This window comes from Cyrtonyx montezumae, unplaced genomic scaffold (genome assembly GCF_038088225.1).
Source record: "Cyrtonyx montezumae isolate F1298 unplaced genomic scaffold, pur_monq_1.0 scaffold_8, whole genome shotgun sequence".
Taxonomy (NCBI): domain Eukaryota; kingdom Metazoa; phylum Chordata; class Aves; order Galliformes; family Odontophoridae; genus Cyrtonyx; species Cyrtonyx montezumae.
The window spans coordinates 40,598,148-40,623,023 of NW_027072089.1; the positions used below are offsets into that span (position 1 = coordinate 40,598,148).

General features: G+C 43.4%; 1 protein-coding gene across 3 annotated transcripts in view; it reads left to right on the forward strand.

The window, feature by feature from the left end:
• Positions 1 to 19,842, forward strand: part of GAREM1 (GRB2 associated regulator of MAPK1 subtype 1) — an 88,365-nt gene extending 68,523 nt beyond the window's left edge. For 2 of the 3 annotated variants that reach the window (XM_065753440.1, XM_065753442.1), the window contains 3 exons: positions 7,956 to 9,134; positions 14,600 to 14,766; positions 17,663 to 19,842. In XM_065753440.1, coding sequence (XP_065609512.1) covers positions 7,956 to 9,134; positions 14,600 to 14,766; positions 17,663 to 18,575 — 2,259 coding nt within the window. In that variant the 3' untranslated portion in view covers positions 18,576 to 19,842. The remainder of the gene's footprint in view (positions 1 to 7,955; positions 9,135 to 14,599; positions 14,767 to 17,662) is intronic. The other variant, XM_065753441.1, reaches the window with a different exon arrangement.
• Positions 19,843 to 24,876: the final 5,034 nt, after the last annotated feature.

Consider the following 24,876-nt stretch of genomic DNA (forward strand, 5'->3'; position numbering starts at 1 on the left):
GCAGAAAGATAAAACACTTGAATTTTTAGGGTATACTTAGCCAAATGAAGGAAACAAGAGGATTCTGTTTCTACCCAGGAAGATCATTATCTTGGAACTGCCAGCCTTATCCACCACTGTGCCAATACTCCTCAGTATGTCTGTGTCCAAATCAAGAGCATGGCACAGTGAAATGTGCAGCTATGATTTTGGAAGAAGGCTTTTCAAAACGTAAAACGTTTTAGCACCGGTATTCTCAAATCTCTTCATCATATTTAGCAAACTCAGAATTGAATATATCTTACTGTTATATGTCAGATCCATTTTAAATGATATTTGAGTCATAATCTTTAATGTAAATAACAGTAATAATAATCCAGGTTTAACCTAGTTAAACAGTTATCTTGGCAGTATTTCTCTTGGCAGTTTTTCTGTTTTTGTAGAAGTCTATTCCAAAGTTGTCATCTTCTAAAAAATGAATTAGCAGGACGTGTAAAAGTGTTTAATAACTCTACGCAACTGAATGACGTATGCTACAATTTTAGTGTGATACAGATAGGTGCCAAACTGGTTAGAGGAAAGGGAAGAATGCAGTTGATTTCTGTCCAAAGCAGTGTATTCACTTATATAAGAGTTTCAGAAGTTAGCTAATTGATACGTAAAGGAAAAATGTCTAAAATATTTAAGGAAGCACATAAAACGAGGGGGAATTGTGATATCTAGGAGTTTTTTCTTATTCTAAAAAATCCACTGCTGTGGATAAGTTTTGAAGAAAGAGCCAGTAGAGTTACAGAATGCCACTGGATAGATAGTTCCTGAACGACTGTGTCTGTGTTGAGGTCGGTCTGAGCATGACAGTGTGCCACTGCTGTGGTTGTCTCCATGCAAACCTTGCTTCTCCAAGTAATTCCTTTGCTGCTTAGGCAGTATTTTGCTCTGTAGTTTAGAGAGCTTCTGCTTTCTCCTTCTGAGGAGCTGTGACATCTTTTCCAAGAAAAAGGTTTATTTTACTTTGTGTGCGTTTAGTTGTTAAAGAGGAAAATGAGCCACCTTACCCTAGGATAGGTGGAGGAGACATGTCTTCTTTCCCTCCTTACTGTTTCCCAGCTAGGCAGGCTTTCTGGAAAGTGTGCAGAGGGAGAATGTTCAGGGCCTGTGGTGTATTTGAAAGATTGCTGTAAGGCATACCATCAAGTGGAGCTGGGAGTAGAAGGTAGAAGTCATGAGTACTTTTCACAGAACAGCAGGAATTCGAGATTAAACCAAATTTTTGTAATGGTTAGAACTACTTACATTAATTTCTTTGGATGTGTGTAGGTACCACTACTGTGCTTGTATACCTAGATGTTTGCCTAATGTATCACGGAATTACAGAACTGTAGGGGTTGGAAGGGACCTCTAGAGACCATCTAGTCCAACCCCCTGCCAAAGCAGCTCCCTAGCCCAGGTTGCACAGGTAGGCGTCCAGGTGGGTCTTGAACGTCTCCAGAGAAGGAGACTCCACCACCTCTCTGTGCAGCTGTGCCACTGCTCCGTCACTGCACTGGGAAGAAGTTCTTATGCATATTTGTGCATAACTTCCTATGCATGTTTGTGGCCATTTCCCCTTGTCCTTTCATCACACACTGCTAACAAGAGTCCAGCCTCGTCCCTTTGCCTCCCGCTCATTAGATATTTATAGACGTGGATCAGATCCACTCTGAGTCTTCTTTTTTCAAGGCTGAACAGACCCAGGTCTCTCAGCCTTTCCTCATAAGGGAGGTATTCCACGCCCTTCACCATCTTTGTGGCCCTCCACTGGACTCTCTACAGGAGATCCTTGTCTTTTTTGTACTGGGGAGCCCAGAACTGGACACAGTACTCCAGATGAGGCCTCACCAGGGCAGAGTAGAGGGGGAGGATCACCTCGCTCAACCTGCTGGCCACACTCTTTTTAATGCACCCCAGGATCCCATTGGCCTTGGCCACGAGGGCACACTGCTGGCTCATGGCCAGCCTGTCATCCACCAGGACACCCAGGTCACTCTTCTCAGAGCTCCTCTCCAGCAGCTCATCCCCCAACCTGAACCAGTACATGCAGTTATTCCTCTCTAGGAGCAAGACTACACTTGCTCTTGTTAAACCTCATCTGATTCCTTTCCACCCAACTCTCCAGCCTGTCCAGGTCACAATAGCCAGCAACATCTACAGGCACAGTAAATCCAAATGATCTGGGGATAAACTAATTCCCCTCAGTCAAAATTTAATCAATTCCTAGTTGAAAATTAGGGACATTCTGTCTATTCTTCAGTGAATAGATATCTTAGCCTTTTCTATGTTAATATTCAATGCATAATTGCACATAATTTTGTTTATATAACAGTGTTACAGCACTGTGATGCAGATTTTCTGACCCTCTATGCTTCGAAGAAAAATCTTCAAGTTTTGCTACTCTGGGATCTGAGCTTTTGCTGAACCAGCAGTAGGTTTCTGCAGTTGGATGCTGCAGATAGCAGTTTATGCTAATACCAAGGAAGATATTTGCATTAAAGCTGGGGAGAGAAGGAAAAGAAAAAGAAAAAAAAAAAACTACGAAAAACACAAATTATACTGAAAGTAATTCACAATAAAGTTCCTGTTAAAATGAATGATATGTCTGATAGACCATTGCACAAGCCATGAATTCTTGCTCTCCAAACATCACCGCAGTCAGCATTACAAGACCAATTAAATGTTCTGGGATATCATTTTTGCCCTGAAGGTACCACCTCATCTCCTTAGAGAGGCTGTGAAACTGTTTGCAGAAGATTTCCAGGGATGAAAATGTGCTCTAGTTAGCTAATCCTGTAATGATTCTTCGCTACTGAAGGCTTTGTTTGACTGTTGTGAACTTCTGATAGCTGATTTGTTTGATGTATTCCTTTGACTTGAGTGAAGTAAAATTGATCTCCTGATTTGGTTGCAGTTCTGTTGGCTCTGGTAAACTTGCCCCAAGTTTCCGAAAAGCACATACGTAGAAGTTTGTAATTCTGACATTAAGTGCTACAACAAAAACTTGGCTGAAATCAGTCTGTGTACAGGTTTGCAGCTAATTCATACTACTTCTTCTTGAGATTGTGCGCTTCAGTCCCTTCTTCACCCTGTGCCTTTATGCTGGCCTCATGAGGCAGCCCTCCTGTCCAGGGAGGTTTTTCTTCTCTTTCCCCTCTGTTCCCAGCACACAGGTGGCACCTTGGTGACTCAGTGGTACTGCAGTGCTGTGACTGCCTCCTTCCTCCAGAGGTAGCTGACTTGTGGTAGCTTCACATGCTGGCCTTCCTGACATGCCAGCTTTTAATCAGGGCAAAGAAGCTGAGAGGGAAGCATGTGTAGACTATCACCAAGAATTATAACTGTTTATTCTGTCTTGTGAGGCAAGCATTTATAAAAGAAAAAATAGTTAACTTCCTTGGAAAAGTTTGATTATTTTTTCTGCTTAAAATTTTTCTGGACAGTCTGTTTTATATTTAATAAAATTTTTGTCCACTTTCTATACCCTATAAAAAAAAAAGGTTCCATTTGGTCTCTTAGCTTTAAAATCTGCATGTGGTAACTATGCATCAGAGGCCTCGCAGCTTAAAAAAAAAAGATGAGTTCTACGAGAAGTCCTGAGTATGAATTTTTACTGGCAGTGTGATGCTTGCATTGCTCTACTAAGATCTAGCAGGTATAACAAGTTGTATGAAGCCACAAATCATTTTTGTAAGGAGTTCCTACATGCCCAAGTGATTAAGGACTTTCGCCTCTTAACTATAACAAATTAGAGCAATTGGAGCTCGAGACAGAATATTGACTCAGGTGTTATCAGAATCTATTTTGCTGAGTTAACCTTTCCTTAAGCAAAAGAAACAATATGTTTGAGCTTTCCCAAAAGAACATGATGCCTAAATCACCATTTATCACTTTCCTGATGCCTGTCTTCTGCAGTACATACAATTGGCTTCTGAATGGTTATTGAATTGCAAGTTTAAAACATTGGAGTGACTGAAGTCCCCATGTTTGACAAGATGTCTGCAAGCCTGCATCTGGTCAGCAGCGTGGCATCAGTATGCTAGGATGGATCAGTATGTGTAAAGGTGAAGAGCAGATACAGTGTGGAGTAGGCTGCTCCTGATTATGTGTATCTTCCCTTATTCAGACTTGTTCAGTTTGAACATCTAGTGGTTTCTTTGCAGGATAGTGTGGCAAACACTGCTTCTTCCACAGGGCTGGAAGCGCTGGTTATTCTCACCTATTATATTATGAGAAAGTGAAGATTGGCAAGGGCAGAAGGGTGAGGGTGGATGAAAGCTACACGATTGATTGTTTTAATGTGCAAAGCAGCACTTTAAGAAAGAACAAACAAGAAGAGAAATGTGTTTGGGGAAGGAGTTGTTTCAGGATGCTCCCAAGGCTAATAATTAAATAAAACTTTGTGTTTATCATGGCATTGAGAGATGTGGCTGTTGCTGCAGGTTGTTCCAGTGAAGAGCATTTGTTCTAAACAGAAGATGTAAAGAGAAAGCATACACAAAATAATTAAAATGAGAGCACTGTCCCACTGAGGAGAGGTTTGAAGTAAATGTGTTCACCTTCCCTCTTTCTCTCCCCATTCCTTCAGCTGGTCTCCATTTCTGCCACAGGGTTTTCTGTTTCATAGCTGAAGGTTTACAGCAGACCTGGTGAAGCCACTGAGGAGATGAGAGCATGGCTCCAATATGAGCAGAGCAGAAAGGGGAGATGAGCTGAGAGCACAGGGCAGGCTGGAATCACAGTGGGACCAGTTGGCCCTCCTGGTGTGCTGTACAGCTGTAAGAAGGCTTTTTTGGGGTGCCTTCTACATATTTTCCAAAATTAAGAGGAGAATCCAGCGGTTTGCCAGAAAAGCAGATCATTATGTCTGTATCCATCTATAGTCTGGGCTGCCTTAACTGCTGTTCTGAAATAGGGCACTACTGTCATCTCTCTTTTGTGTCTTTCTTACAGGAATTGTATGTTGTGGGATGTTCTGCCAGCAGTTCAAAGTGTCTGAAATAATCTAGAGTTCTGTTACATCCCTGCAGTGATTTCCCAGCAGGCAGTGCATGTTAAGTGCTTCAGGTGGTAGTATAAAGATGTGCAGGGGTGCTTGAAGGTGTGGATCCCGTTGAGTTGGTGGTTTAGAGGATAGAGGGCTTGGTCTTATCTATGTCACCTTTTGGAAATAATTTGTGATGTACTTTCTCTCAGATCAGTTTGTCTTAAAACATACTTCTTGGTGTAAATCGGATCTGCTTCTAGGAGCTTCTGACCACCAGGCAGCTGTGTCTGACTGCTTCACTTTGAGAACAGAGAACCTGCCATGGAATTAGCCCTGCAGCAGACAGACTGGCCAGGAAGCTGCTTGCAGAAAAGATGTGGCAGGCAGATGTGGAGGTGTGGCAAGGGCAGACAGCAGCATGTGGAGCTATAGTAGAGCCAACAGAGTAGAGCCAACAAACAGGTCAAGGATGTGTTTGTTGCTAATGTTCTGCACCAAATACTTACCTGCCATGTACTTGCTATAAATGCTAACTAGTCAGTGGTAAATAAATAACTGAATTAACCTCACACAAGAAGAGAGGAGTTAGCTACCTGGACTTTAAGAACTTAAAAATTCAAAATATACTTTGACCTGCTGAGGTGTACCTGCAGCCTTAATTTCACCAGAGTAAGGTTTTGTGAGTAGAAATTAAACCAGTTGTGCAGTCTTAGTCTCTTGGTTTCACTTTCTTGATTCTTCGTTACCATTTTAGACAGCAGCTGGTACCTTACAGATGTTACTTAAGAAGGAAGGGCACGCATTATTTTTCTCAATGTCAAATTAGAACAGCAGTGTAGTTTTCTTTTGATTCAGGCATATTTTATCTGTTACTACGATGTTACTATATTCCAAGGAAAGGAAAGAGTATTTTCCAAGTTTATGTAAATTTAGAGTGGTTTTGTCTTTAAATGTGGTTGTCTGATATCACAATCCCCGTGCAATTGGTTGAAGTGGGTGCCACTAATGATCATCTGCTTTTGTGACTGGCTCACTGCGTTGCTGTGCTGGCTCAGTACCTCCTGTGGTTGCATATCTGAGTAGCCATGTCCTTCAGAATGGACTCTTCACAGATTGCTCAGAAGTTGCAGGTTGTCAAAGCAGCAGTTCCTCCAGTCCCTACTGGAGCAGCAGCTCCCTTGCTTCTGTCCCTACTGTGCAGAAAGCAAGAAGAAATTGTAACGTCTGTCTCACGTTAAAATGTCTGACTGTGTTGCCCAAAGAAATCCTTTATGTGGATTTGTACTTACTAGAAATCCACATTTTTATAGAATGTGCCCTTTCAAGAAGAGATGCAGTAGACTGAAGGAGATGAGCACAGAGGCCTATGTTTTCAGCCCCATCAGTCCGCTGAGATCAGGGCTGCCTCACTCACCAGCAGCAGCACGAATGCAGCACTCAGAGGTTCTGAAGAGAAAATGGCAGTAAGCATCATTCTGGTGTTATCAGCAGAAAAATCTGTGTGCTTTCCTTTCGTGTTGCAGCTTTTCATTATATTGTCTGGCCAGTGGCGTAAACTGTGACTACTGTGTACAATAAAATCCCAGTGGTTTCCTGGATTAGGCCAATTAGTGTTTGTTTGGATAATTCAGGGCTTGAATGGCTTCCTGTCAGGAAGTGCTGAGCTGAAACACTCGGAAGGCACGCCTCTTCTGAGCTGCCTGGCCGTTGTGCTCCTGGAGGTTTCCAGAATATAATAATGACTTCACAAATACGAGTGAATTGCGGATCACATCTTACAAGAGGAAGCATTATTTACAGCACTCCTCAATTACCAACTAATTGGAATCACAGCTCTGATTTCATGCAGTGGCTGTCCTGTGATGATGGCCAAGTCTGAAGTCTGGAATGTGAACTTCATGTAGCTATGTGAAATCGTTAGGAGTCATGTAGATGAGGGAGGGATATATTATTCTAGCTAAATTTTGCATTGGCAATTTTTTAAAATATGTTCAGTGTTCCTGAATAAAGTAGTCTGTAGCAGGCCTTTGGTAGTTAGCTGATGCGCCTTCCTTTACAAATAAGTATCTGCTGCTGCCGAAGAAGAGCTTGTTATGTTCTGGTCAGTCCCTGAAAAAGGCCTTTCACATTAAGCCACTCAAATAGAAAGCAGAGCAGTCTTGTGCGTGAAGAGTTATTCCAGTCTTAGGAAATAACTTCAGGAATAAATGAGCCTTGGACATCTGTTTTGCTTTGTTTTTTTTTTTCATTTCCAGTACAATTTCTATAGTAGAAAAGCACACACATGGCTTTGCATATGTTGTTTAATCTCTTAAATTGCAATTATGATCAAAAAATGAGGAAGGAAGTCTAAAGACAGAGGGGGAGTTGAGTGTATAGGACAGAGCCAATATTCTTGACTTTTCCTTCAGGGAATAGATGTCATCTGTCATTCACTCTAGCTGTGAAGAGGTTATATCAAAGGGATATGTTTCTTTCGTAGCGATGAGATCACCTTTTCAACTCCTCAGGGAGATGAAGTTTTGGAAGAAGAATGTTTGCTTCCCTCAAGAGCCTGGCCAATAAGTTACAGCAAAAACAAGATGTGAAGAAAAGATACCCAAGTAAATCCAGATAGGCTCTGTCGTAGCTGTGTGACACAACTGGCTGTTTGAATTGCTGGTAGTTATCCTTTATTTTAGAGTTTGTTATATTTGTTCTCATTCTTTGGCATTTCTAAATTGGCTGCTTCCCCTCTAGTAAGATGAAAGAATACACAGAACAGTAAAAACGATTACTTGACCAAGGTTTGCATTAAACTTATTGCATGTGTCTGACTTCTTGGCAGTTCAAATGAAAATAGTTTAGCTTCTCCCAGAGCACCACCTTTAAGTACCAAACCTCATTAGGTTTGATACGATTTGTGATGTTGTTTCCAGCAAGGTAAAAAAAACCAATTTCTTTCATTGTTGTTTTGCAGGTAGCTTCAGGTGAATGCAACGAAGACACTGAGGTTTACAACATTACCCTTAGTACTGGGGACGAGCTCACTTTAATGGGGCAAGCAGAAATCCTTTATGCAAAATCTTCTAAGGAGAAGTCACGACTCAACACCATCTTCAAAAAAATTGGTAAACTTAATTCAATTAGCAAACTTGGCAGAGGCAAAATGCCTTGTCTCATCTGCATGAACCACAGGACCAACGAAAGCATCAGTCTCCCATTCCAGTGTAAAGGCAAGTTTAGCACCCGCAGCCCATTGGAGGTGCAGATGCAAGAAGGTGAGCACACCATTCGTAATATAGTAGAAAAAACCCGTCTGCCTGTTAACGTGACTGTGCCAAGTCCTACGCCGAGGAACCCCTATGACCTGCATTTTATCCGCGAAGGGCACAGGTACAAGTTCGTCAACATTCAGACCAAAACTGTGGTGGTTTGTTGCGTGCTTCGTGGCAACAAAATTATCCCCATGCATTTTCCCTTGCACTTAACACTTCCAAAATTTACTCTACCTGACAGTCTTGTGAAGGGCGAGCTATGGCACGAATCCCTCATCCAGCACTGGTTTAATATATGTCAGGAACAGTTTGACATAGACGAGTATTCCCGTGCTGTGCGCGATGTGAAAACAGACTGGAATGAAGACTGCAAAAGCCCGAAGAAGAGCTGGTGCAGCGGGCACACTCACGTGCCAAACTCCCTCAGCTATGCACGGGACGAGCTCACACAGTCCTTCCACCGGCTGTCGGTGTGCGTCTATGGCAACAATTTGCATGGCAATAGCGAAGTGAACCTCCACGGCTGCAGGGACCTGTGTAATGAATGGGCTCTCTTTTCTCACGATGCACTTCAGTACCAGGATTCTGGTGACAGCAGCAGCGATTATCTTTTTCCTGAGGTTGGTGAAGAGTCAATGTTTCTGCCTACGAAACCAGAACTTCCTTACGAGGAGCTGTGGTTGGACCAAGGGTCTGGAAAGCCTGGAGAGCAGGCACTCACTCGCTCGCTAAGTGAGAAGAACAAATGTGACAATTACAGAGGGTCTTTCCGATCAAAGTGTGGTAGTGCATCTCTTCCTGTACCTGGGGCAGTCGATGCGGCAGCGAAGTCTTCGGATGTTTCCCTACCTCCACCTCCAGTGCCTCCCAAATCAGAAGCAGTAAGTCAGGGTTGTTCGTGTTGGTTTGTTTCTTTTTCAGCAGATGAAGAGTTTCCTTGGGAATTCTTCTGGGGGGAGACTTTGGAAGAGGTAGGGGGCATATGCAGTGAAATAGAAGAGGTGTGCAACTTCAGCTGTCCTCTAACGTGCCAACTCTGAGTGACATCATAAAAATCATCCAAGTGTATTTAAAATCGATTCTGTTACTTTAGGTGATGTTTCATGTGCTTTTTGCTCCCACCAGCAAAGTCCAGGAATTTTTAGGCCGTGTACTTTCCTTGCATTTGGCATCATCTGTGTTTTGGTGTGCCCACACAAACACATCACATGTGCTCTGTGTTTTCTCATATTATCTGTGGCTGAAGTGTGGATGCAACTCTCTTGAAACTGCCACAGCTCACCGTAGTGTGTGTGTCTTCCATTAGCAGGCCCTAGTACTGAGGGCAGCTAGAATTTTTACATGTTTGAAATATTTTTTCAGGAGAGATCATCTTCTCTGATGCAGCTCCGTAGCAAATTTTGGGGAATATTAGGTTCATCACCCTCACCCATGCTTTATGGAGTGATGACTTAGCCCTGTTTTGTACTGTTTGTTGAAAGAATTTATGCTTAAATGTAAACTCTGCAGCAGAATTTAGGAATGAGCCTTTTAGGAGACTTAGTTTTAAACAGAGTGAACTCTATGTGAGAGTTTCTCTTGAAAACTCTTGGGAGAAATCACTTTTCCAAAACTGGTCTGTCAAGAAGACTTCAGAGACAAAATTACAAATGTGTTTTATCTACAGGAGCTTATGTGGGTTGGTGGAAAGTCCACCCACTACACGGTCCCTTGATGTAGTCCTACACGTTATTATAAAAAATAAAAGAGGGAGGAAAACTTGCCCAGGGAAGAGTGCCTAGGGAACTGTAGCAAGATTAAATAATATGTAATTGATCATGTTATTATTTAACAAATCAATTAATCATTTTTTTAATGCAGGTATTTTTTAATGAAATTTATTTAAGGAAAAGGTCCTTCTTCTAAGTAGAGCAATGTTTTCAAAACTGGCTGCACAGTAAGCTGGGGCTCATCCGGGCCAAACTGCAGCACGTGGTGGTGATCCCCCTGCCACTGCCATCTTCTTGTCTCAGCAGCGTTGGCAGGAGCTTTTCTATCATGAGTCAGATGACAGCCTGGTTGAAAACTGACCTGGTTGAATACTGTGATTTATTTCTTTGTGCTGGGTCAGCTTTCGGTGGATGAATGTGCTGCTATGCAGCCACTAGGGAATTGCTGGGAGGAGAGGGGAGGCATATGCCAGCACAGGTGTGAAGAGCACCACTGCAGCCCTTCAAAACTTCCCCAAAAAGCAGCCACAGCAGCTTCAGCAAAGACAGGAAAGTCAAGACATTACGTCGTCTTAGCACAAGGAGTGTTTACGTGTTATGTCTGAGTGCTGGAACCCAGGAGCACTTGCTTGCTTTCAGGGTCAGGTATGCACCAAAGCTTTGTCCAAAGCGTTTTGGAGAAGCTCCCACTGCACTGTATCGGGATGAGCTGCACTAATGTAAACTGGCACAGAGCTGCTCCCACCCTTCTCTCCCAGCCACGTGGGCTTGGCTTTCCTTTTGTGCTGGCTCTGGCACTCCTGTGCCTGGGCAGGGAGCCAGGTCTGGATGTGGAAAACGATTAGTTTCCTGCTGATTTCTGTGAGCCAGACCGCTTCAGCACAGGGCTGGAGCCGAGGCAGGGGGAGGGTGAGGAGGAAGGCTGCTGCCACAGTGGCCAAGGGGGAAGGGAATGCCATGTCCTTGAGGCTCACTTGGCCTGGTGCTGAGAGGAGTGGGCACACCAGCCCTCCGCATCATACCTTGGGGACCCTCATGGAACAGAGTCCCTTCTGTTTACCAGCATGGCCTATGGGTACATGTGTGTGTTTTGCCTTTTAATATCAGCTCGAGAAGTTTTTGTTATGTCCATCGTGCCAGGACTGAAGCAATGCACCCGCGTGCTGTCAGCGATTTCAGCATGGGTTCCTAGCCACGCACGGGAACTCATTTCTGCTAAAGCTATTAGGCTGCATTTAGAGGTGGGCAGGGTGTAACCTCATGAAAAATAAAAATAAAAAATTGCCTCTCTGTAGATGGCATAATGATTTAGAATCAGTTTTGTGGCTTCCTGGAACAGCTTTGGAATGAGCCTCAGTGACCGGCCGAGCTCATCAGTGGGCTGGGGCTGGCCGAGATGCTTGCATGCTTTCCATGTAGGGTATTTATAGAATAAGTGGATCTCGGTAGCTGCTGGTGAACATGAGGTTTAGTCATCACATCCTCTGGAATGATATTCCATAGTGTTTCTGTATAAAGGTTGGCAGGCAATTGTATTTTTGCATGCACTAAATTTAAAAGTGTGTGTAGGAGCTGGTTGTAGGAGAAAAGGACGTTCAGGTGTTCCAGCTCTTCTGTCTTCTCACCCACAGGGCAAAACGTTCTGATGTAATGTGTATTTTCTGAAAACCTTTCAGAAAATCAAAGTATCATGAAGGGAAAAGAGAAAGAAAATGACCTCTGAAATTAAGGCCTGCCAATCAGAAATTGCTTTTCTCCCGGAATGCTAATTTGCATAATATCAGGGGCTGTTTTCCTGATTGATTTACAGTGTGCCCAGATGGAGTGTGCTGGAGGCTGGCTCTCCTGCAGGCTGGGTTACGCTTCTGGCAGTGCTGGTAGCAAGGGGGGCTGGCACCAGGGCGAGGGGGACTTGCATGGGTGATATCACTCGAGGAGAGATGAGATGCAGTGCTACTAAAATCCTTGCAGCACCTCATGCCGTCAGGAAGGGGTCACCGTTACTAGGCTCACCATGGGAAGGAGCATTTGAGTGTGGGAGGAGATGTCCCGGGGCTCTCATTGCAAGTGCACTTTATCTCTCCCTGGCAGCTGCGTGGCATCTAGTGCTGCTGGGTGAAAGTGTTTCTGCGTAACAGCAGCAGTCACCAAGGCAGACACTGTGTCACGCTGCTGCTGTTCCCCCCCCCCCCTCTCCCACACTGTTTCATTGCTGTTCTCCCCATGAGCACAGATCTCCTGCGAAGTTTCCCCTTTGCTCTTGTCGGTTTAATGTGCAAAATCTCCTTTTCATTCCTCTGCTGCGTTTCCCAAGAGCTGTGCCTGGCAGCTGTAATCACAGTCTTGTGACAGGGACCAACTGGGACTGCAAACTGGTATTATTTACGGCCCACTTCTGATCCACAATCTAGGTCAGCAGAGTTGCTGGGTGTAGTTAGCTCTGCCAGTACCTTTGAATGCTGGTATTCTTCCCAGGAAATAATTTCTTTAACCCCTTGACCATCTGCTGTGCCCCAGGAGCTCCCCTGAATGGTCTCTGACCCTCATGGGTGTGTGTTCCGTGGCATGCAGTATTAACTTCGCTTAGTATGACTTGGGGGGGAAAGAAAAATAAAAAATTATGAAGTCCTTATGCATCCTTAGGGCACAGCACTTAAATGGTTGAAGAGTTTTATGTCTGAATTCAATAACAAACATGAATAAAATTGATTCCTATTTTTTTCCTGAAAGAGCAAATAAGAACCCTTAGAGCAAGATTTATTTCAGTGTTTTATGCTGTCAGGCATTTCCTGTAATTTTGTCGTGTTCTGAATTAGGGAAAAATGTACTATGATGTCCCAGTCCCCAGTTTTCCATTTCACTTTAGTGCTAAATGGGTTGTTGCATTCTGAATGCGCTGAAGTGGATTGCAAAAGGTTCCACATTTATTTTGTTTGTAAATAAATTAAATCACTTTAATTGCTAATTATGTGTTGCAAAACTGCTAAGATAACTTTCAGTTCTGCAGTGTTGGTAAATTTAAAAATAAGCTAAGTTTCAAATGTGAAGAATTTTCTTTTTTGGTGCATCTGAGATGGTTTCAAATGAGGGGAAGATGGGGATCTGCTGCTGCCTTCGGGAAGTGGTGAGTCCTCAAAAAGCTTGCCTGGCAGCCTCACTCTCAGCAGCCTCACACACCTCTAGCCCTACTAAGTTGTTCTCCCTGATAATGTCCTGATGAGATTAAGGCCTTTGCTCCATTTTTCCCATGGAGCTGTGTCGTGGTATTTCTCACTTCCCTAGGCAGGACCAAACTAAATTTTACATAAACAGAGCGCTGTGGTCATGTGTTTTAAGCTGCAAAGTTGGCTGACTGCAATGAGTGGACCTGTTGGCTTTGTTCCTAGTGTTCAATATCAAAGTCATCCCTGAGGAAACAGCCTAAAGAAGACATGCTGTATTTTTTTAATGCAACTCATAAGTGGTTTTTGCTTTATGCAGCTTTTCAGCAAAAGCCCAGATCTATCCTTGTAGTCCCCACGCATGTCATTTGCGTTACCAAAACTGTCTGCTGCTACCCTGATCCTAGAGGCAAGATTTGTGTGGCTGCTAACGAGAGGTCCTTCTGCTTGATGTCCATATGGACGCATTGTTTGAACAGCCTTTTCTGCTCAGCACCTTTTACCTTCTACGTTTTGTAGTTAGCTGCATCCTGGACTACTTTGACATAAGGACCGAAGCTCCATATTTGGATTCCAGCATCCAGATTGCTGGAGCATTCCAGTCTCCAAGACTGAACTCAGGGTGTGGTCCATTTATAGTTTGTACATACAGGATGGGGAGAAAGAAAAGGGTGAAGGGGACTTTTTGTTTATAATTTACCTATTGAAAAACAGCCTTGTCAGTACTGGCGTTAGAAGTATACCGTGAAATATATGGAGGAGGAAGACCACGCCTGTGGTGCTGTGGCCTCTGCTGAGCAGCCCACAGGAAGGGTTGGAGCAGCCCCAAACTATACCAGGAGCAAAGGGCATACAGCAGTAGCAAGGAGTGAGAGTGGCCACTGAGGTCCATTCTGTTCAGTGCTTTCCTGCAGATAGTTATGTCCTGGGTGCATCTGGTAAATCTGCAATGTGTAGACTGTTGCTGGGGGAGGAAAGCAGGGAATTATCCTGGAGCTGCATGGTGAGTATCACTGGTAAAGTAAGTCAGGAAACGTCGAAGTCTGTTGAGATCTTTTCATTACGTAAGCTTGGCTTATTACATCTAAATAGACAACACTAATAGAGTTTGAGCCTAATGAATTGCTTCTTACAGAATATAAAATATCTGGAACAGCCTGTCTGGTTTTGTATGTTACTGGAAGGTTCTATATGAGTTTCATTGCTCCCGCTTTTTAAATGAGTGGATCTCAAACTACTTCAAAGCACCCTGAAAAGACTGGTAGTAGCTCTGCTGGTAGTAAGGCATTCTTTTGGTCTTTCTCATGACAGCCACATACTGTTACAAATGTATATACTTAGCATAATTTCTCTCTTCTCCTCCCTTTTTAATTATTTCCTTTCACAGAATAAGCCTGAACCAGATGTATTTCATCTGTTGGATAACGCTTTTGCCCAGATTTTCTGGCTGCTTACTTTTATGCTCCTTTTTTACAGGTAAAGGAAGAGTGCAGGCTCCTGAACGCTCCCCCCGTCCCACCACGGAGTTCAAAACCATCCTCCAGCAGTCCTTCCATCCCTCCTCGCACAGTCAAACCTGCACGACAGCAAACACGCTCTCCTAGCCCCACTCTATCCTACTATTCTTCAGGACTGCACAACATGTATGTTATTACATAGGACATAGCAATTTGTATTAAATACCTGCTTATACTGCTGTGGGTAATCTCACCATCTTGTTTGAATGGAACATTGTACACAGTTCTGTATAATTCTTAATTGTCTTGAACCTTCAAATAATCTCGAAGTTAGTTTTCAGGTGGAAGTTGAGTCTTGCATGCATGTAGTGTTACCTGTTTCCAAAAACTGGGGGCACAGAAGGGTGTGGTACTCCAGAAATATTTTGTGGGTACGCTGGAAAGTAGTGAAGTTGGCAGGCACCACTGGATGTGAAGTGATGAAAAGGCAAAATAGATCCAGGCAGCTTGTGGATCAAACCCACTTCAGCACAAACTTAAACCACAGACTGGAAAATCCATTTATGCTAGTTAGAAGTTGATGCTGGATTTTGAACTACCTGGCTGCATACTTTTTCTTTGCCATGCAGTGTTCTTCCTTTGCCTTTAGAAGCTGTATGTCTTTTGAAATCTTACCTCCTTTTTGACTTGGATGTCTTGTTGCCATTATTTTTTTTTGTTGTCTTCAATTTTGTTGCTAAGAAAGTTCCAAGATACTGCCTGGGTGTTAGAATTGATTAGAAACGCCACTGAGATTGTTTATGCATAGATGTAGTTGGTACGATAACTCCTGGAGTTGCCTTTCTAAGCCATGCTGCATTTTTGCAGCTTAGTGTTATGTATCTGCTAATGAGCACACTAGATCAAGGCTACTCATTTATTTTTATGGAAGCCTGTTGGATAGGTTTGTCAGGGTCTACTCGGTAGGAGGTTAAGCACAAGACCTCCCAGAATTTGGGGCCCACCAAATGCTGTTTTCTCTCTTGATAGCTAACAGTGCATGTCTCCCAAGAAAACAATGAGTAGTTTCTCATGCGGGTGACTTACTTGTCTGAGACTTCACAAAATTCACATGCAAATGATCTACAGCTTGGGTGTGTACCAGGTATCTCCTTTTTGGTGTCATTGATCAGGAGCTGCTGAGGAAGATGATGGAAAATAGACATCGTGTGAAGTAACCAGATAACTGATGAAGTTACTTTTCATCTTTTGACATTTTCATCTTATTTTTTGGGTCATGAAGGGTTGCAAAGAGTTTTTCAGCAAACAAGAACAGTATCATTTCTCCTTATTGGCCTATTAAAGGCTGTAAATTGGAGGTTTTTCATGCATCCTTTAGCTCTGAGTCTCAGCAGGTTAATTTTAGTTTGGTACAAATAAGGAAACAGTTTGCAAATATTTTATCAGCTTTCGTTAATTCTGTTAATCTTTTAAACTTTTTAAATGTTAATCTTTTAAATGTTCCCATTTCTAATACTGGATTAGAGAACAGAAGCGGGATCAGTCAGTTAAATTCTTCTGTATGGTTAGTTGTTCATAACACCTCATTGACTGTCTACTCTGAATCAGACAGCCCAGTGGCTAGATTTTTGGAAAAATGTTTTTTATTAGGATGACCAGTTGAAGGTATATCCTTGATGAGTGTTTTTGTTCTATTTTTTGAAGTGTGGCATTGTTGTAATCCAGTTGCTTTTACTGGCAGCTTTGTGCAGGAAAAAAAAAGTGATCTCCCACTCAGTGCTCTCCAAACAAGTTGTTAGAGAGGGAAACTGTGATGGAGCTAAGTTTGATAACTAATTTTTCAGTGAAATAGATTAGAACTGCTTTTATGCGGCTGTCCCTTGCTGAGCAAGACCAGGTTGGCTTCCTCTTTAACTCACTGAAAATGTATGGGAAGTATTTTTTGTGTCAATCTATTCAAAACTATGTCCTATTGAAAGCTGCCTCCCTCCTCAAACAGTTTTCATTGAGCTGCTACGAAATTATTGCCTAGTTTCTTTCTTGAGTAATTAGTTTCTAAGAGAGAGGTGACTAATTAAAACAATTATTTCAATTGTTGTTTTCCCTCTGCTGTATTAGGTAAAGATTTTATAAGTCTTTTAATTGTTTTTGCAGTGTTCTGGTTTAATTGGCCAGAATTCCAAACATCAGCCAAATCCTTCAGACTCTCTTTTAGAAAGTGGAATAAAAGCAGAGAACACTGGCTTCTAGTAACAGATTGGATGCATTTGTTAGCATCTCAGTCTTTTGGAAAAGCCTGGATATAAACAGTCAGTTTCCTTGGGCAGGCTGAGTTTGATTCACTGCTTGGAAAGCAGGTCAGGGTAACTTTCTTTAGGTGCCTTTGAAAAGCAAGGGTTTTATATCGTGACTTCTTAAAGTTATGGACAAACAAGTTACTGTGGCTTAAGTTTAAAACCTGGTATGTCAGCGAATACAACTCTGTCTACTTACCCTTCCAGGTAAAATCTTCCCTTGGCAGTAAGCAGTAATTTATTCTGTGTTGTTATACTGTACACTGGTGCAATGCCATAGTGAATGAAGATCCTTGCCCCAGAAAGACTTCTGATTATCTCTTATGTCAATCAAGCTTGTATCTACAGCATTGGTGACTGGCCCCTATTATGAGTTTTCACATACTGCGATGCATCTGTGGTGTTTAAAAATAAAATACAGGGTTATAAAATCTTTTAGTACACATGAAGCTATTCGTTTTCCGCGATGATGTCCCTCAGGAATTCAACAGTGAAAATCTGAGTATTTGGGAGATGACACAAAACTGAATTGCTGTTGTTTTTTTTCTTCTGAGCTTAAAGAATCAAAACATGAATCTTCCTTGTGAGGTTTTTGGTTATGTCAGCATTTCATCAGGCTTGTAGAAAAAGAACTTTCACATTTGTATTGTTAACTCAAATCTGAAACATTCTGACAACAGAAGAAAGATTTTTTCTTACAACTACTTTCTGATTATGTGAAATGATTTCTGAATTTATTCACACTTTTCTTTGTTGCTAACCAAATCCTTTCTGCTTTGTTCTGTAAGCAGCGTCGCAGAGAGCGACAGCACGAACCCAGCTGAGAGTAGCACACCTGTTTCATGCTACCCTTGTACCATGATGAAAACCGAATCCAAAGAGCCTGAGAACACAATGCCTTTTGGAAGCCCCTCAGTTGAAGCTCTGCCTTCCAGGTTGTCTTGGCCAAACCATTTTTCAGGAACAACAGAAGGCCAGAATAGGAGTGATTTCCTGCTTGATCCAAGCAGGAGCTACAGTTATCCCAGGCAGAAGACTCCAGGCACGCCAAAGAGAAACTGTCCAGCACCTTTGACTTTTGACTTTGATGGGTGTGAGCTCCCTGTGGGGTACTCCCAGCTGTCCCCAGCAGAGTTCAGCAACATCTCCAGCTGTCCAAAGTCAGCAAGTTACTCTCTAGACTGCACTGATGAGAAAACTCTGGGAGACAGCAATGCAAAGCAGAGTCATTCGTGTCCTGCCTTACCTCCTCGGGCACCAAAGTCGAGTGAAGAGAAACAAATCACAGACATGTGTCCTTTGCCACTAAAAATAGACGGTGCCGAGGAGGAAACAAAAACTGATTCTCCAGACCTCCTGGAAGATCAATATCTGGTTAAAAAGGGCATGCAGGACACGTTCTGTGCATCCTATTCCTTCTCATCTCCCCTCCACCTCCAGTTAGCGCCAAGGTCTTGTGGGGATGGCTCTCCCTGGCAGCCACCCACAGACCTTTCTGGACTCTCGATAGAGGAAGTGTCAAAATCGCTGAGGTTTATTGGTCTGTCAGAAGATGTCATATCATTTTTTGTTACAGAGAAGATTGATGGCAATCTACTGGTTCAGCTAACAGAAGAAATCCTGTCGGAAGACTTTAAGCTAAGCAAATTGCAGGTTAAGAAAATACTACAGTTCATTAATGGCTGGCGGCCCAAGATGTGATGCTGACAAGTTTTTAGTGGAACTGTATGAGATGTGCTAGAAGCACTTCAGCTAATACATCACTTCCTGTTTTTTGCACTAAGAGCCCTTCCTGTAAATAGTAGTAGAAAAATTCTTAACTATGCAGATAAAAGTTTTGAGTGGTGAGCGGTTTTTGGGGTTTTTTGGTTTTGTATCTGTAATAATGGTAGAGAATCTGCAGAGGTGTGCCTTGTGCATCCCTGAATGTTCAACAGCTGCTAAAAACTGGACACTAAGGGAACTTTCACTCCATACTCTATTAAGACTTAGTCATATTTATTACTGAACAATTTGATGCTGAAAGACACACACCAATCCAGTTTACAGTTTTGTGTTAACTGAAAAAAAAAATTTCTTATGGGAGTATTTCTGTTCAAATAATATTTGACAACCTGCTGTGACTTTTTTTTTTCCTTTTCTGCTAACAGAAAGCATGGTCAGAGACACAAAAACATGGTTTTGACACTACATCTGAAAATGTTACGAATTGCTGTGATGTGCCACTAACACACTACTCGTGCAGCATGTTTTTATTAACAGTGTCTTCATGACTAGCTGTAATGTGGATGTGTTTTCCACCTTATGTTGAGGGAAAAGAGTTAAATGTTTCAAAACAAAAGTTTGCTGAGCTCGGTGCCCAAAGGGGAGGGAGAAGGGGAATTTTCCTACTGAGCCACTCTGCCCCGGCTAATTATAAGTTTATGACCTGTGGATTTCAAAAGTTGCTTTTGTAGTCAGATAGCTGCAGTCAGTGGCATGACTTGGGGTTGTGTAGCTTTCTCGTGTGAAAGACAGCTCTCTGAACAAACCTTGCCCTCAGCAGCTTTGGCCCCTCACAGCCACCAGCACTTCTGTCTGAGCAGCCCAGTAGCACAGCCCTTCCATTTGCCTTGCTCTGCCCAAAGGAAACCCATTACTTTTCCTCTGTTGTTGTTACCACCATCTGAAAATGTGCTGTGCTGTTCTTGGAGTCAGATCTGTGTGGAAAGGTGATAGTACTCCTGCAGGATGCCTTTGAAATAAAACATCGGTGAGGTGCAAAGGAACAGGAGCAGTACCTGCCACGCAGATAAGAAAGGGCCAAGTGAGAGTTTGGGCCATGCCTCAGGAAATGCTTGCGATGCTTACGTTCACCTGTTTCATGTTCAGAGGGCTAGGAAGACATGAATGTCAAAGTGGAAGGGATTGCAGCCTCACCGAGATCTGCTAACTCAATTGCCCAGTCACAAAAGCTTGCTGCAATAGATGCAGCCAGAAGTGAGCACATATGTGGGAAGGGGGCACGAAGCTGCCCCTGGAGGCCTTTTGAATGGAAGTGTGGAATTGGGATTGACTGTTGATAGTCCATTGCTGAACTCTGTTGTTGGTAGAGCTCTCAGAAACGTTTAAATAACTTTAAGGTCCCTAAATACCCTGCCTTCGTGGTCATGAAGGGAAGGATTTGTGGAGGTCCTCAGGAAAGCCTGTAGAGCCCATCCTCAACACTGTGTGCCCAGAACCCTCAGCAGTCAGAGCCAGAGATACTGGAGCAGCATCACCAGCTGCAGAGCAGAGATCTGCCTGGGGGGACCATCACCTGCCTCTGTCCTTTCTGAAGGACAAAGACATCTCTTCAAGACTCGTAGTGGGAGCATCAGGAGAAAATACAGAACAAGGATGGGAGGCTTGTTTTGCCTTTTTTCCCCTCAACAAAATAGGCTCATTAAAATGAATGTATTTGCAAAGGGAGCTTTCTCTTGCCTGTGCAAACTACATGTCATGTGTCCATGCTGGAGCCAAGAGGCATAATTTGTCCTTCAATAATGCAAACATTCATTTGTTAAAGGGACAGCCTTTAAATATCATGTACCCATCTTTGTTTTTGCTTGGCTTATTAATTTTGGGTGAAAAAGTGAATTCTCTCTCCCTCTCTCTCTCTCCTTCTCTCTGGAATTGCAATCTTGATGTTAAATATTTCCAGAAACTGCTATCCCTGAGGAAATAGTGTTTTTTGTCTATGGATACCTACCATGTTTCTGTCCTTACCTGCTTGGAATATGTTTTTTTGTTGTTTTTTTTTTTTCTTGCAAAAGAAGCCTGATGGAATCTGCATACATAAGTTTGCTGCATTAACATCACGTATGCATAGACCAGAATAGATCTGGCCCGTAGAAAGGCAAAGAAACGTGCAGTGATTTCAGAAGCAGATCCTACGTACAAAAGTACAGCTAAAACCTCTTAATTGCAAACTTGCTTCTGATGTCCTACCAGTTGTCTTGTTCTGGCTTAGCACTGCTTACTTATTTAATTTATGCATAATATGTTAGCATTTGACCTTTACTGTAGTCCAGAGCAGCCCATCGCCTTCACTTTCCAAACGTTTTATAGCAATTCATGCATGCATTTACACCTTTGTGTAAATTAAGGGACTTCAGCATCGAGCCACTGTGCTCATACCCAAGCAGGGCAGAAGCATCTGTGCTGGTGAAATCAGGGGAGCAGAGAGCAAACCATTCAGCTGAGGTGTCATGATTCGCTTGGGCTTAGGTGTAGGCAGTCAGGAGAGGGCAGTACTGATGCCCACAGCATCTCATTTCCTCCTGAGCTGAAAGTTGGTCTCCTTGTGCTGTTTGTAGCAGGTATGCTTTGTGTGTTTAAGGGTGTGGTATGATTTAGAAAACATTTAATGGCACATGCACAAGTGCATGTTGCTGACGTGTTTTCGATCTTAAATGGGATGTGAACTGTGTCCTCGTTAATATTAGCCAGATTTGTTGAATACCAGAGTTGATAATGGTACTAAAGACTCCAGTTTGTCATTGGCAGGAGGTAGTAGCTCCTTTCCTCACAACCCACTGCTTTGTAACTGGCCCCAAGGCCTAACTGTGCTTCTTTTTACTGGGAACCTGAGCAGGACCAGGGCTGGGCCGCTTGAGGTGCCCCTCACTGCTGAGCTGTTATTTTGGCTCTGGTGCAGGCCTAGCTCTGAGAAAGCAGTGACTGTTCCCAGGGAGCAAGGTGGGTGAAACCAAGCCGTGGTATGGGAGGCACTGAAGTTGGTGTCTTGGTCTGGAGTTTGACCAGGCCAGCGTGAGGTGTGCTGAGTGCCCTTGGGATCCAGGAGTGAGTTCTGACCCATCCTATCTGCTAATAGAGAGGGAGCTATTGAGTTCAGGGGATGCATGTCGTATCGGAGTAGGCCTAAAATCTTAACTTTTTGGAGATGCTTTGCTGGTATAGGCCAGTCCTAACTTCGGGTTTCCTTCTTCCTGTTATATAAGTGCAAGGCCTCTGATGCTAATTTTGTTAGCGGAGTCTAAAGTAGTGTGTTACCATTGAGGATCTAGTGGGGATTTTGGCAGCAAAAATGCTGGCCTGACATTACATATGGAATTGTCCCTTGACACTGCACCAGGAAATACATTCTTTCTGTGCAGGTGCATGTGGCGCAAGCACTGATGCTGCCTTCTGCTGTAAAAACGTCATTTTAGCACAGGGGCTTCTCCAGAGTGGGAACAGAATGAGCAGGAGGAGGGATGAGAGAAAATTTGAGGGGCAATACTGGCTTCCTTTAAACACTCATTGTGGTTAGGATTAAAAATCTTTGCCATAGAATCAAAGAATGGATTAGGTTGGAGTGGAACCTTAAAGATCACCTGGTTCCAACTCTGCTGCCATGGGCAGGGCTGCCACCTAGCAGCTCAGCTGCCCAGGGCCCCATTCAACCTGACAGTGAGTGCCTCCTGGGATGGGGCACCGCAGTTTCTCTGGGCAACGTGTTCCAGCGTCCCTCTGAGTAAAGAATTTCTTCCCAACATCTAACCTAAATCTCCTGTCTTATTTTAAAGACATCCCCTCCTGTCCTGTCACTATCAGACCGTGTAAAATTTTGGTCCCCTTCTTGCTTGTAAGCACCCATGAGGTACTGGAAGATCACGAGGTCTTCTCAAAGCCTTCTCCAAGCTCAGCAAGCCCAGTTCTCTCAACCCTTGTTCGTAGGAGAGATGGTTCCAGCCTTCTGATCATCTTAGTGGCCCTCCTCTGGACCCACTCCAACAGTTTTGCATTCTTTTGTACTGGGGACCCCAGACCTGGACATACTACTCCAGCCAGGGCCTCATGAAGGTGGAGCAGAGGGCACGATCCCATCTGTTTCCTTGCTGGCCACCCTTTTTTTGATGTAGCCCAGGATACTGTTGTTCTTCTGGGCTGCAAAAGCACGCTGCTGCCTCATGTCTAGCTTTTGATGCACCATGATTCCCAAGTCCTTCTCTGCAGAGCTTCTCTGCGGCTTTGTATTGCTTCCTGGCTGGCTAACTGGAGTTGCATTGAAATCAACTCAAAATATATATTTGCATTTGTGCTATATTGTAAAAATTGCCTACAACGTTTGGCCCCTCCAAAATTCCAAAGAAAAAGTGCTTTGAAGTGTTCTTGCATCTAGAAGCATGGGTTTGGAGTAAATCTGCATCACACTTTTTTTTTTTCCAATACAACAGTTTTGTTTTTCACTTTGTGCACAACTGACTTCATTCCACAGCAGCTTCAAGAAAAGCAGTGTAAATAGCAATACTGTTTCAAAAAACAGCGTACTTCCAATCTATCTGTAAATACTTGAAGTGTTTTCTCCTGTTTTCTTCTTGAACCGACTCCTCAAGTTGCCTTCCTGCTCCACAAAGCGTGCTGCCACCAACTGCTTGCGTGCAGGGGCTGGGCTGCCTCAAACCAGGTCAGGGCCAGGGCTGAGCACGCTCCCCTGCCTCATCTCCTCGATGTCCAAATGCTGCAGCATGCCCACGTGCAGAGTGGAAGGTATGAATGAAATCCATATTCCAACTGACTCTTTTAGTTGCAGTGTCAGGGACATCACTGAGAGCTAGCAATAACTGATTGTTACGTCTTACACTCTCGTTAACCCAGGCTGCTCGGACTTTAGCAGTGCTGTGTGTAACAACCAGATTTTCAGAGCAGAAATCTACAGAGTGATTCTCCCGCCTTGGACAATCTGCTGAAGTATGTCAAAAGTAACTGTTAGTTCTTAGCTCTTTAGATTCACTTTGGGTAGGTGTATGGGAACTGCTGAGTCAGCCTGAACCACTGAATGAGCACCTGAGGGAAAGATCTGGTCAGCCCTGGGAGCACAGCTGAAGGTGATTCACCTGTGTGACCAGAAGGGGTGGAGCCAGGCTGCACCCCTCTCAGACCTCATTTATGGGCTGACTGCCACTGAGGAGGGATCTCTTGCTGGAGATCCCTCCTTTGTGGAGTTCCTTTCCCGTGAGCCTAGATCCTCGGAGATGGGTGAGCATTCATTTTTCCTTCTTTTGTAACGCCTCCTCGTTTGCGCTGGTCCCTTTGCTTTTACAACCTTTACGGTAGGTCAAAAAAGTAAAATTAGAGGGGGAAAAGCAAAAAGAGGAAAAAAAGAGCCCCCAAACTTCAGTTCGGTGCATTTCCGTTAGGAAGCGAAGCGTGGTTTTTGTGAAAATTCCGTGCTCTTCTGGGCATCTGTGTACAAGGCTGAAGGCAGATTGTTATTTAAACCAGGTGCAAACAAATTTCCTTTTAATGTACATGAACAAATCTAAACTGCATATTGTAAGTATATAGACTGTATATTAAAGACACTATTTTCATGATACTTCCAGTGTGCGAGGAATCTCTTGTGCCAGATTGGTTGGGTTGCACGTGCCTTGTAAAACTGTGGCTTTCCATTAGGTAATTTCATTGATTGAACCCTATGCTCATCTCAGTGTAAATGAGAAATAACCACTTCCCAAACAACAAATTCACAGTGTTAGAAGGGAGGAGATGAGGAGAGCCATCAGGATTCTGCCTTCGACCTCTCACGATACATCACTGGATTTCCCTGTCCTGTAACTTCATCTGGTGCCCTTCAGCAAAGAGTACTGAGCTGTGCGTTCCCCAAAGGATTTGTTGCCAGACAGCCTTCCTGTTTCCAGCAGAAATTCACCTAAAATGTTGTTTTCCCAAGCCCTCAGCCTCTTGTGTCTGCTTTAGAGAAATCTATTCAATGGTCATTTGGTTGTATTTTTAAGCACAAGACCACACGTAAGTATTTCTGATGGGCAAGAAGTCCCTGAAGTGGGAAGAAAATGAGAGTGAACTGTGTTCTCTTCTAGGCTGTCTGTTTACGTTTTATCTAACGACAGCAACAGGGGGAAGTGTCACTTTGATAACCATCCACATGTCATGCAGACAAGATGCTTTTGTGCCAGAGTTATCTTCAGAAAGCTCTGCTTGCTGATGCTGGGCCAGAAGAAAGTTCTCTCTAGCACAG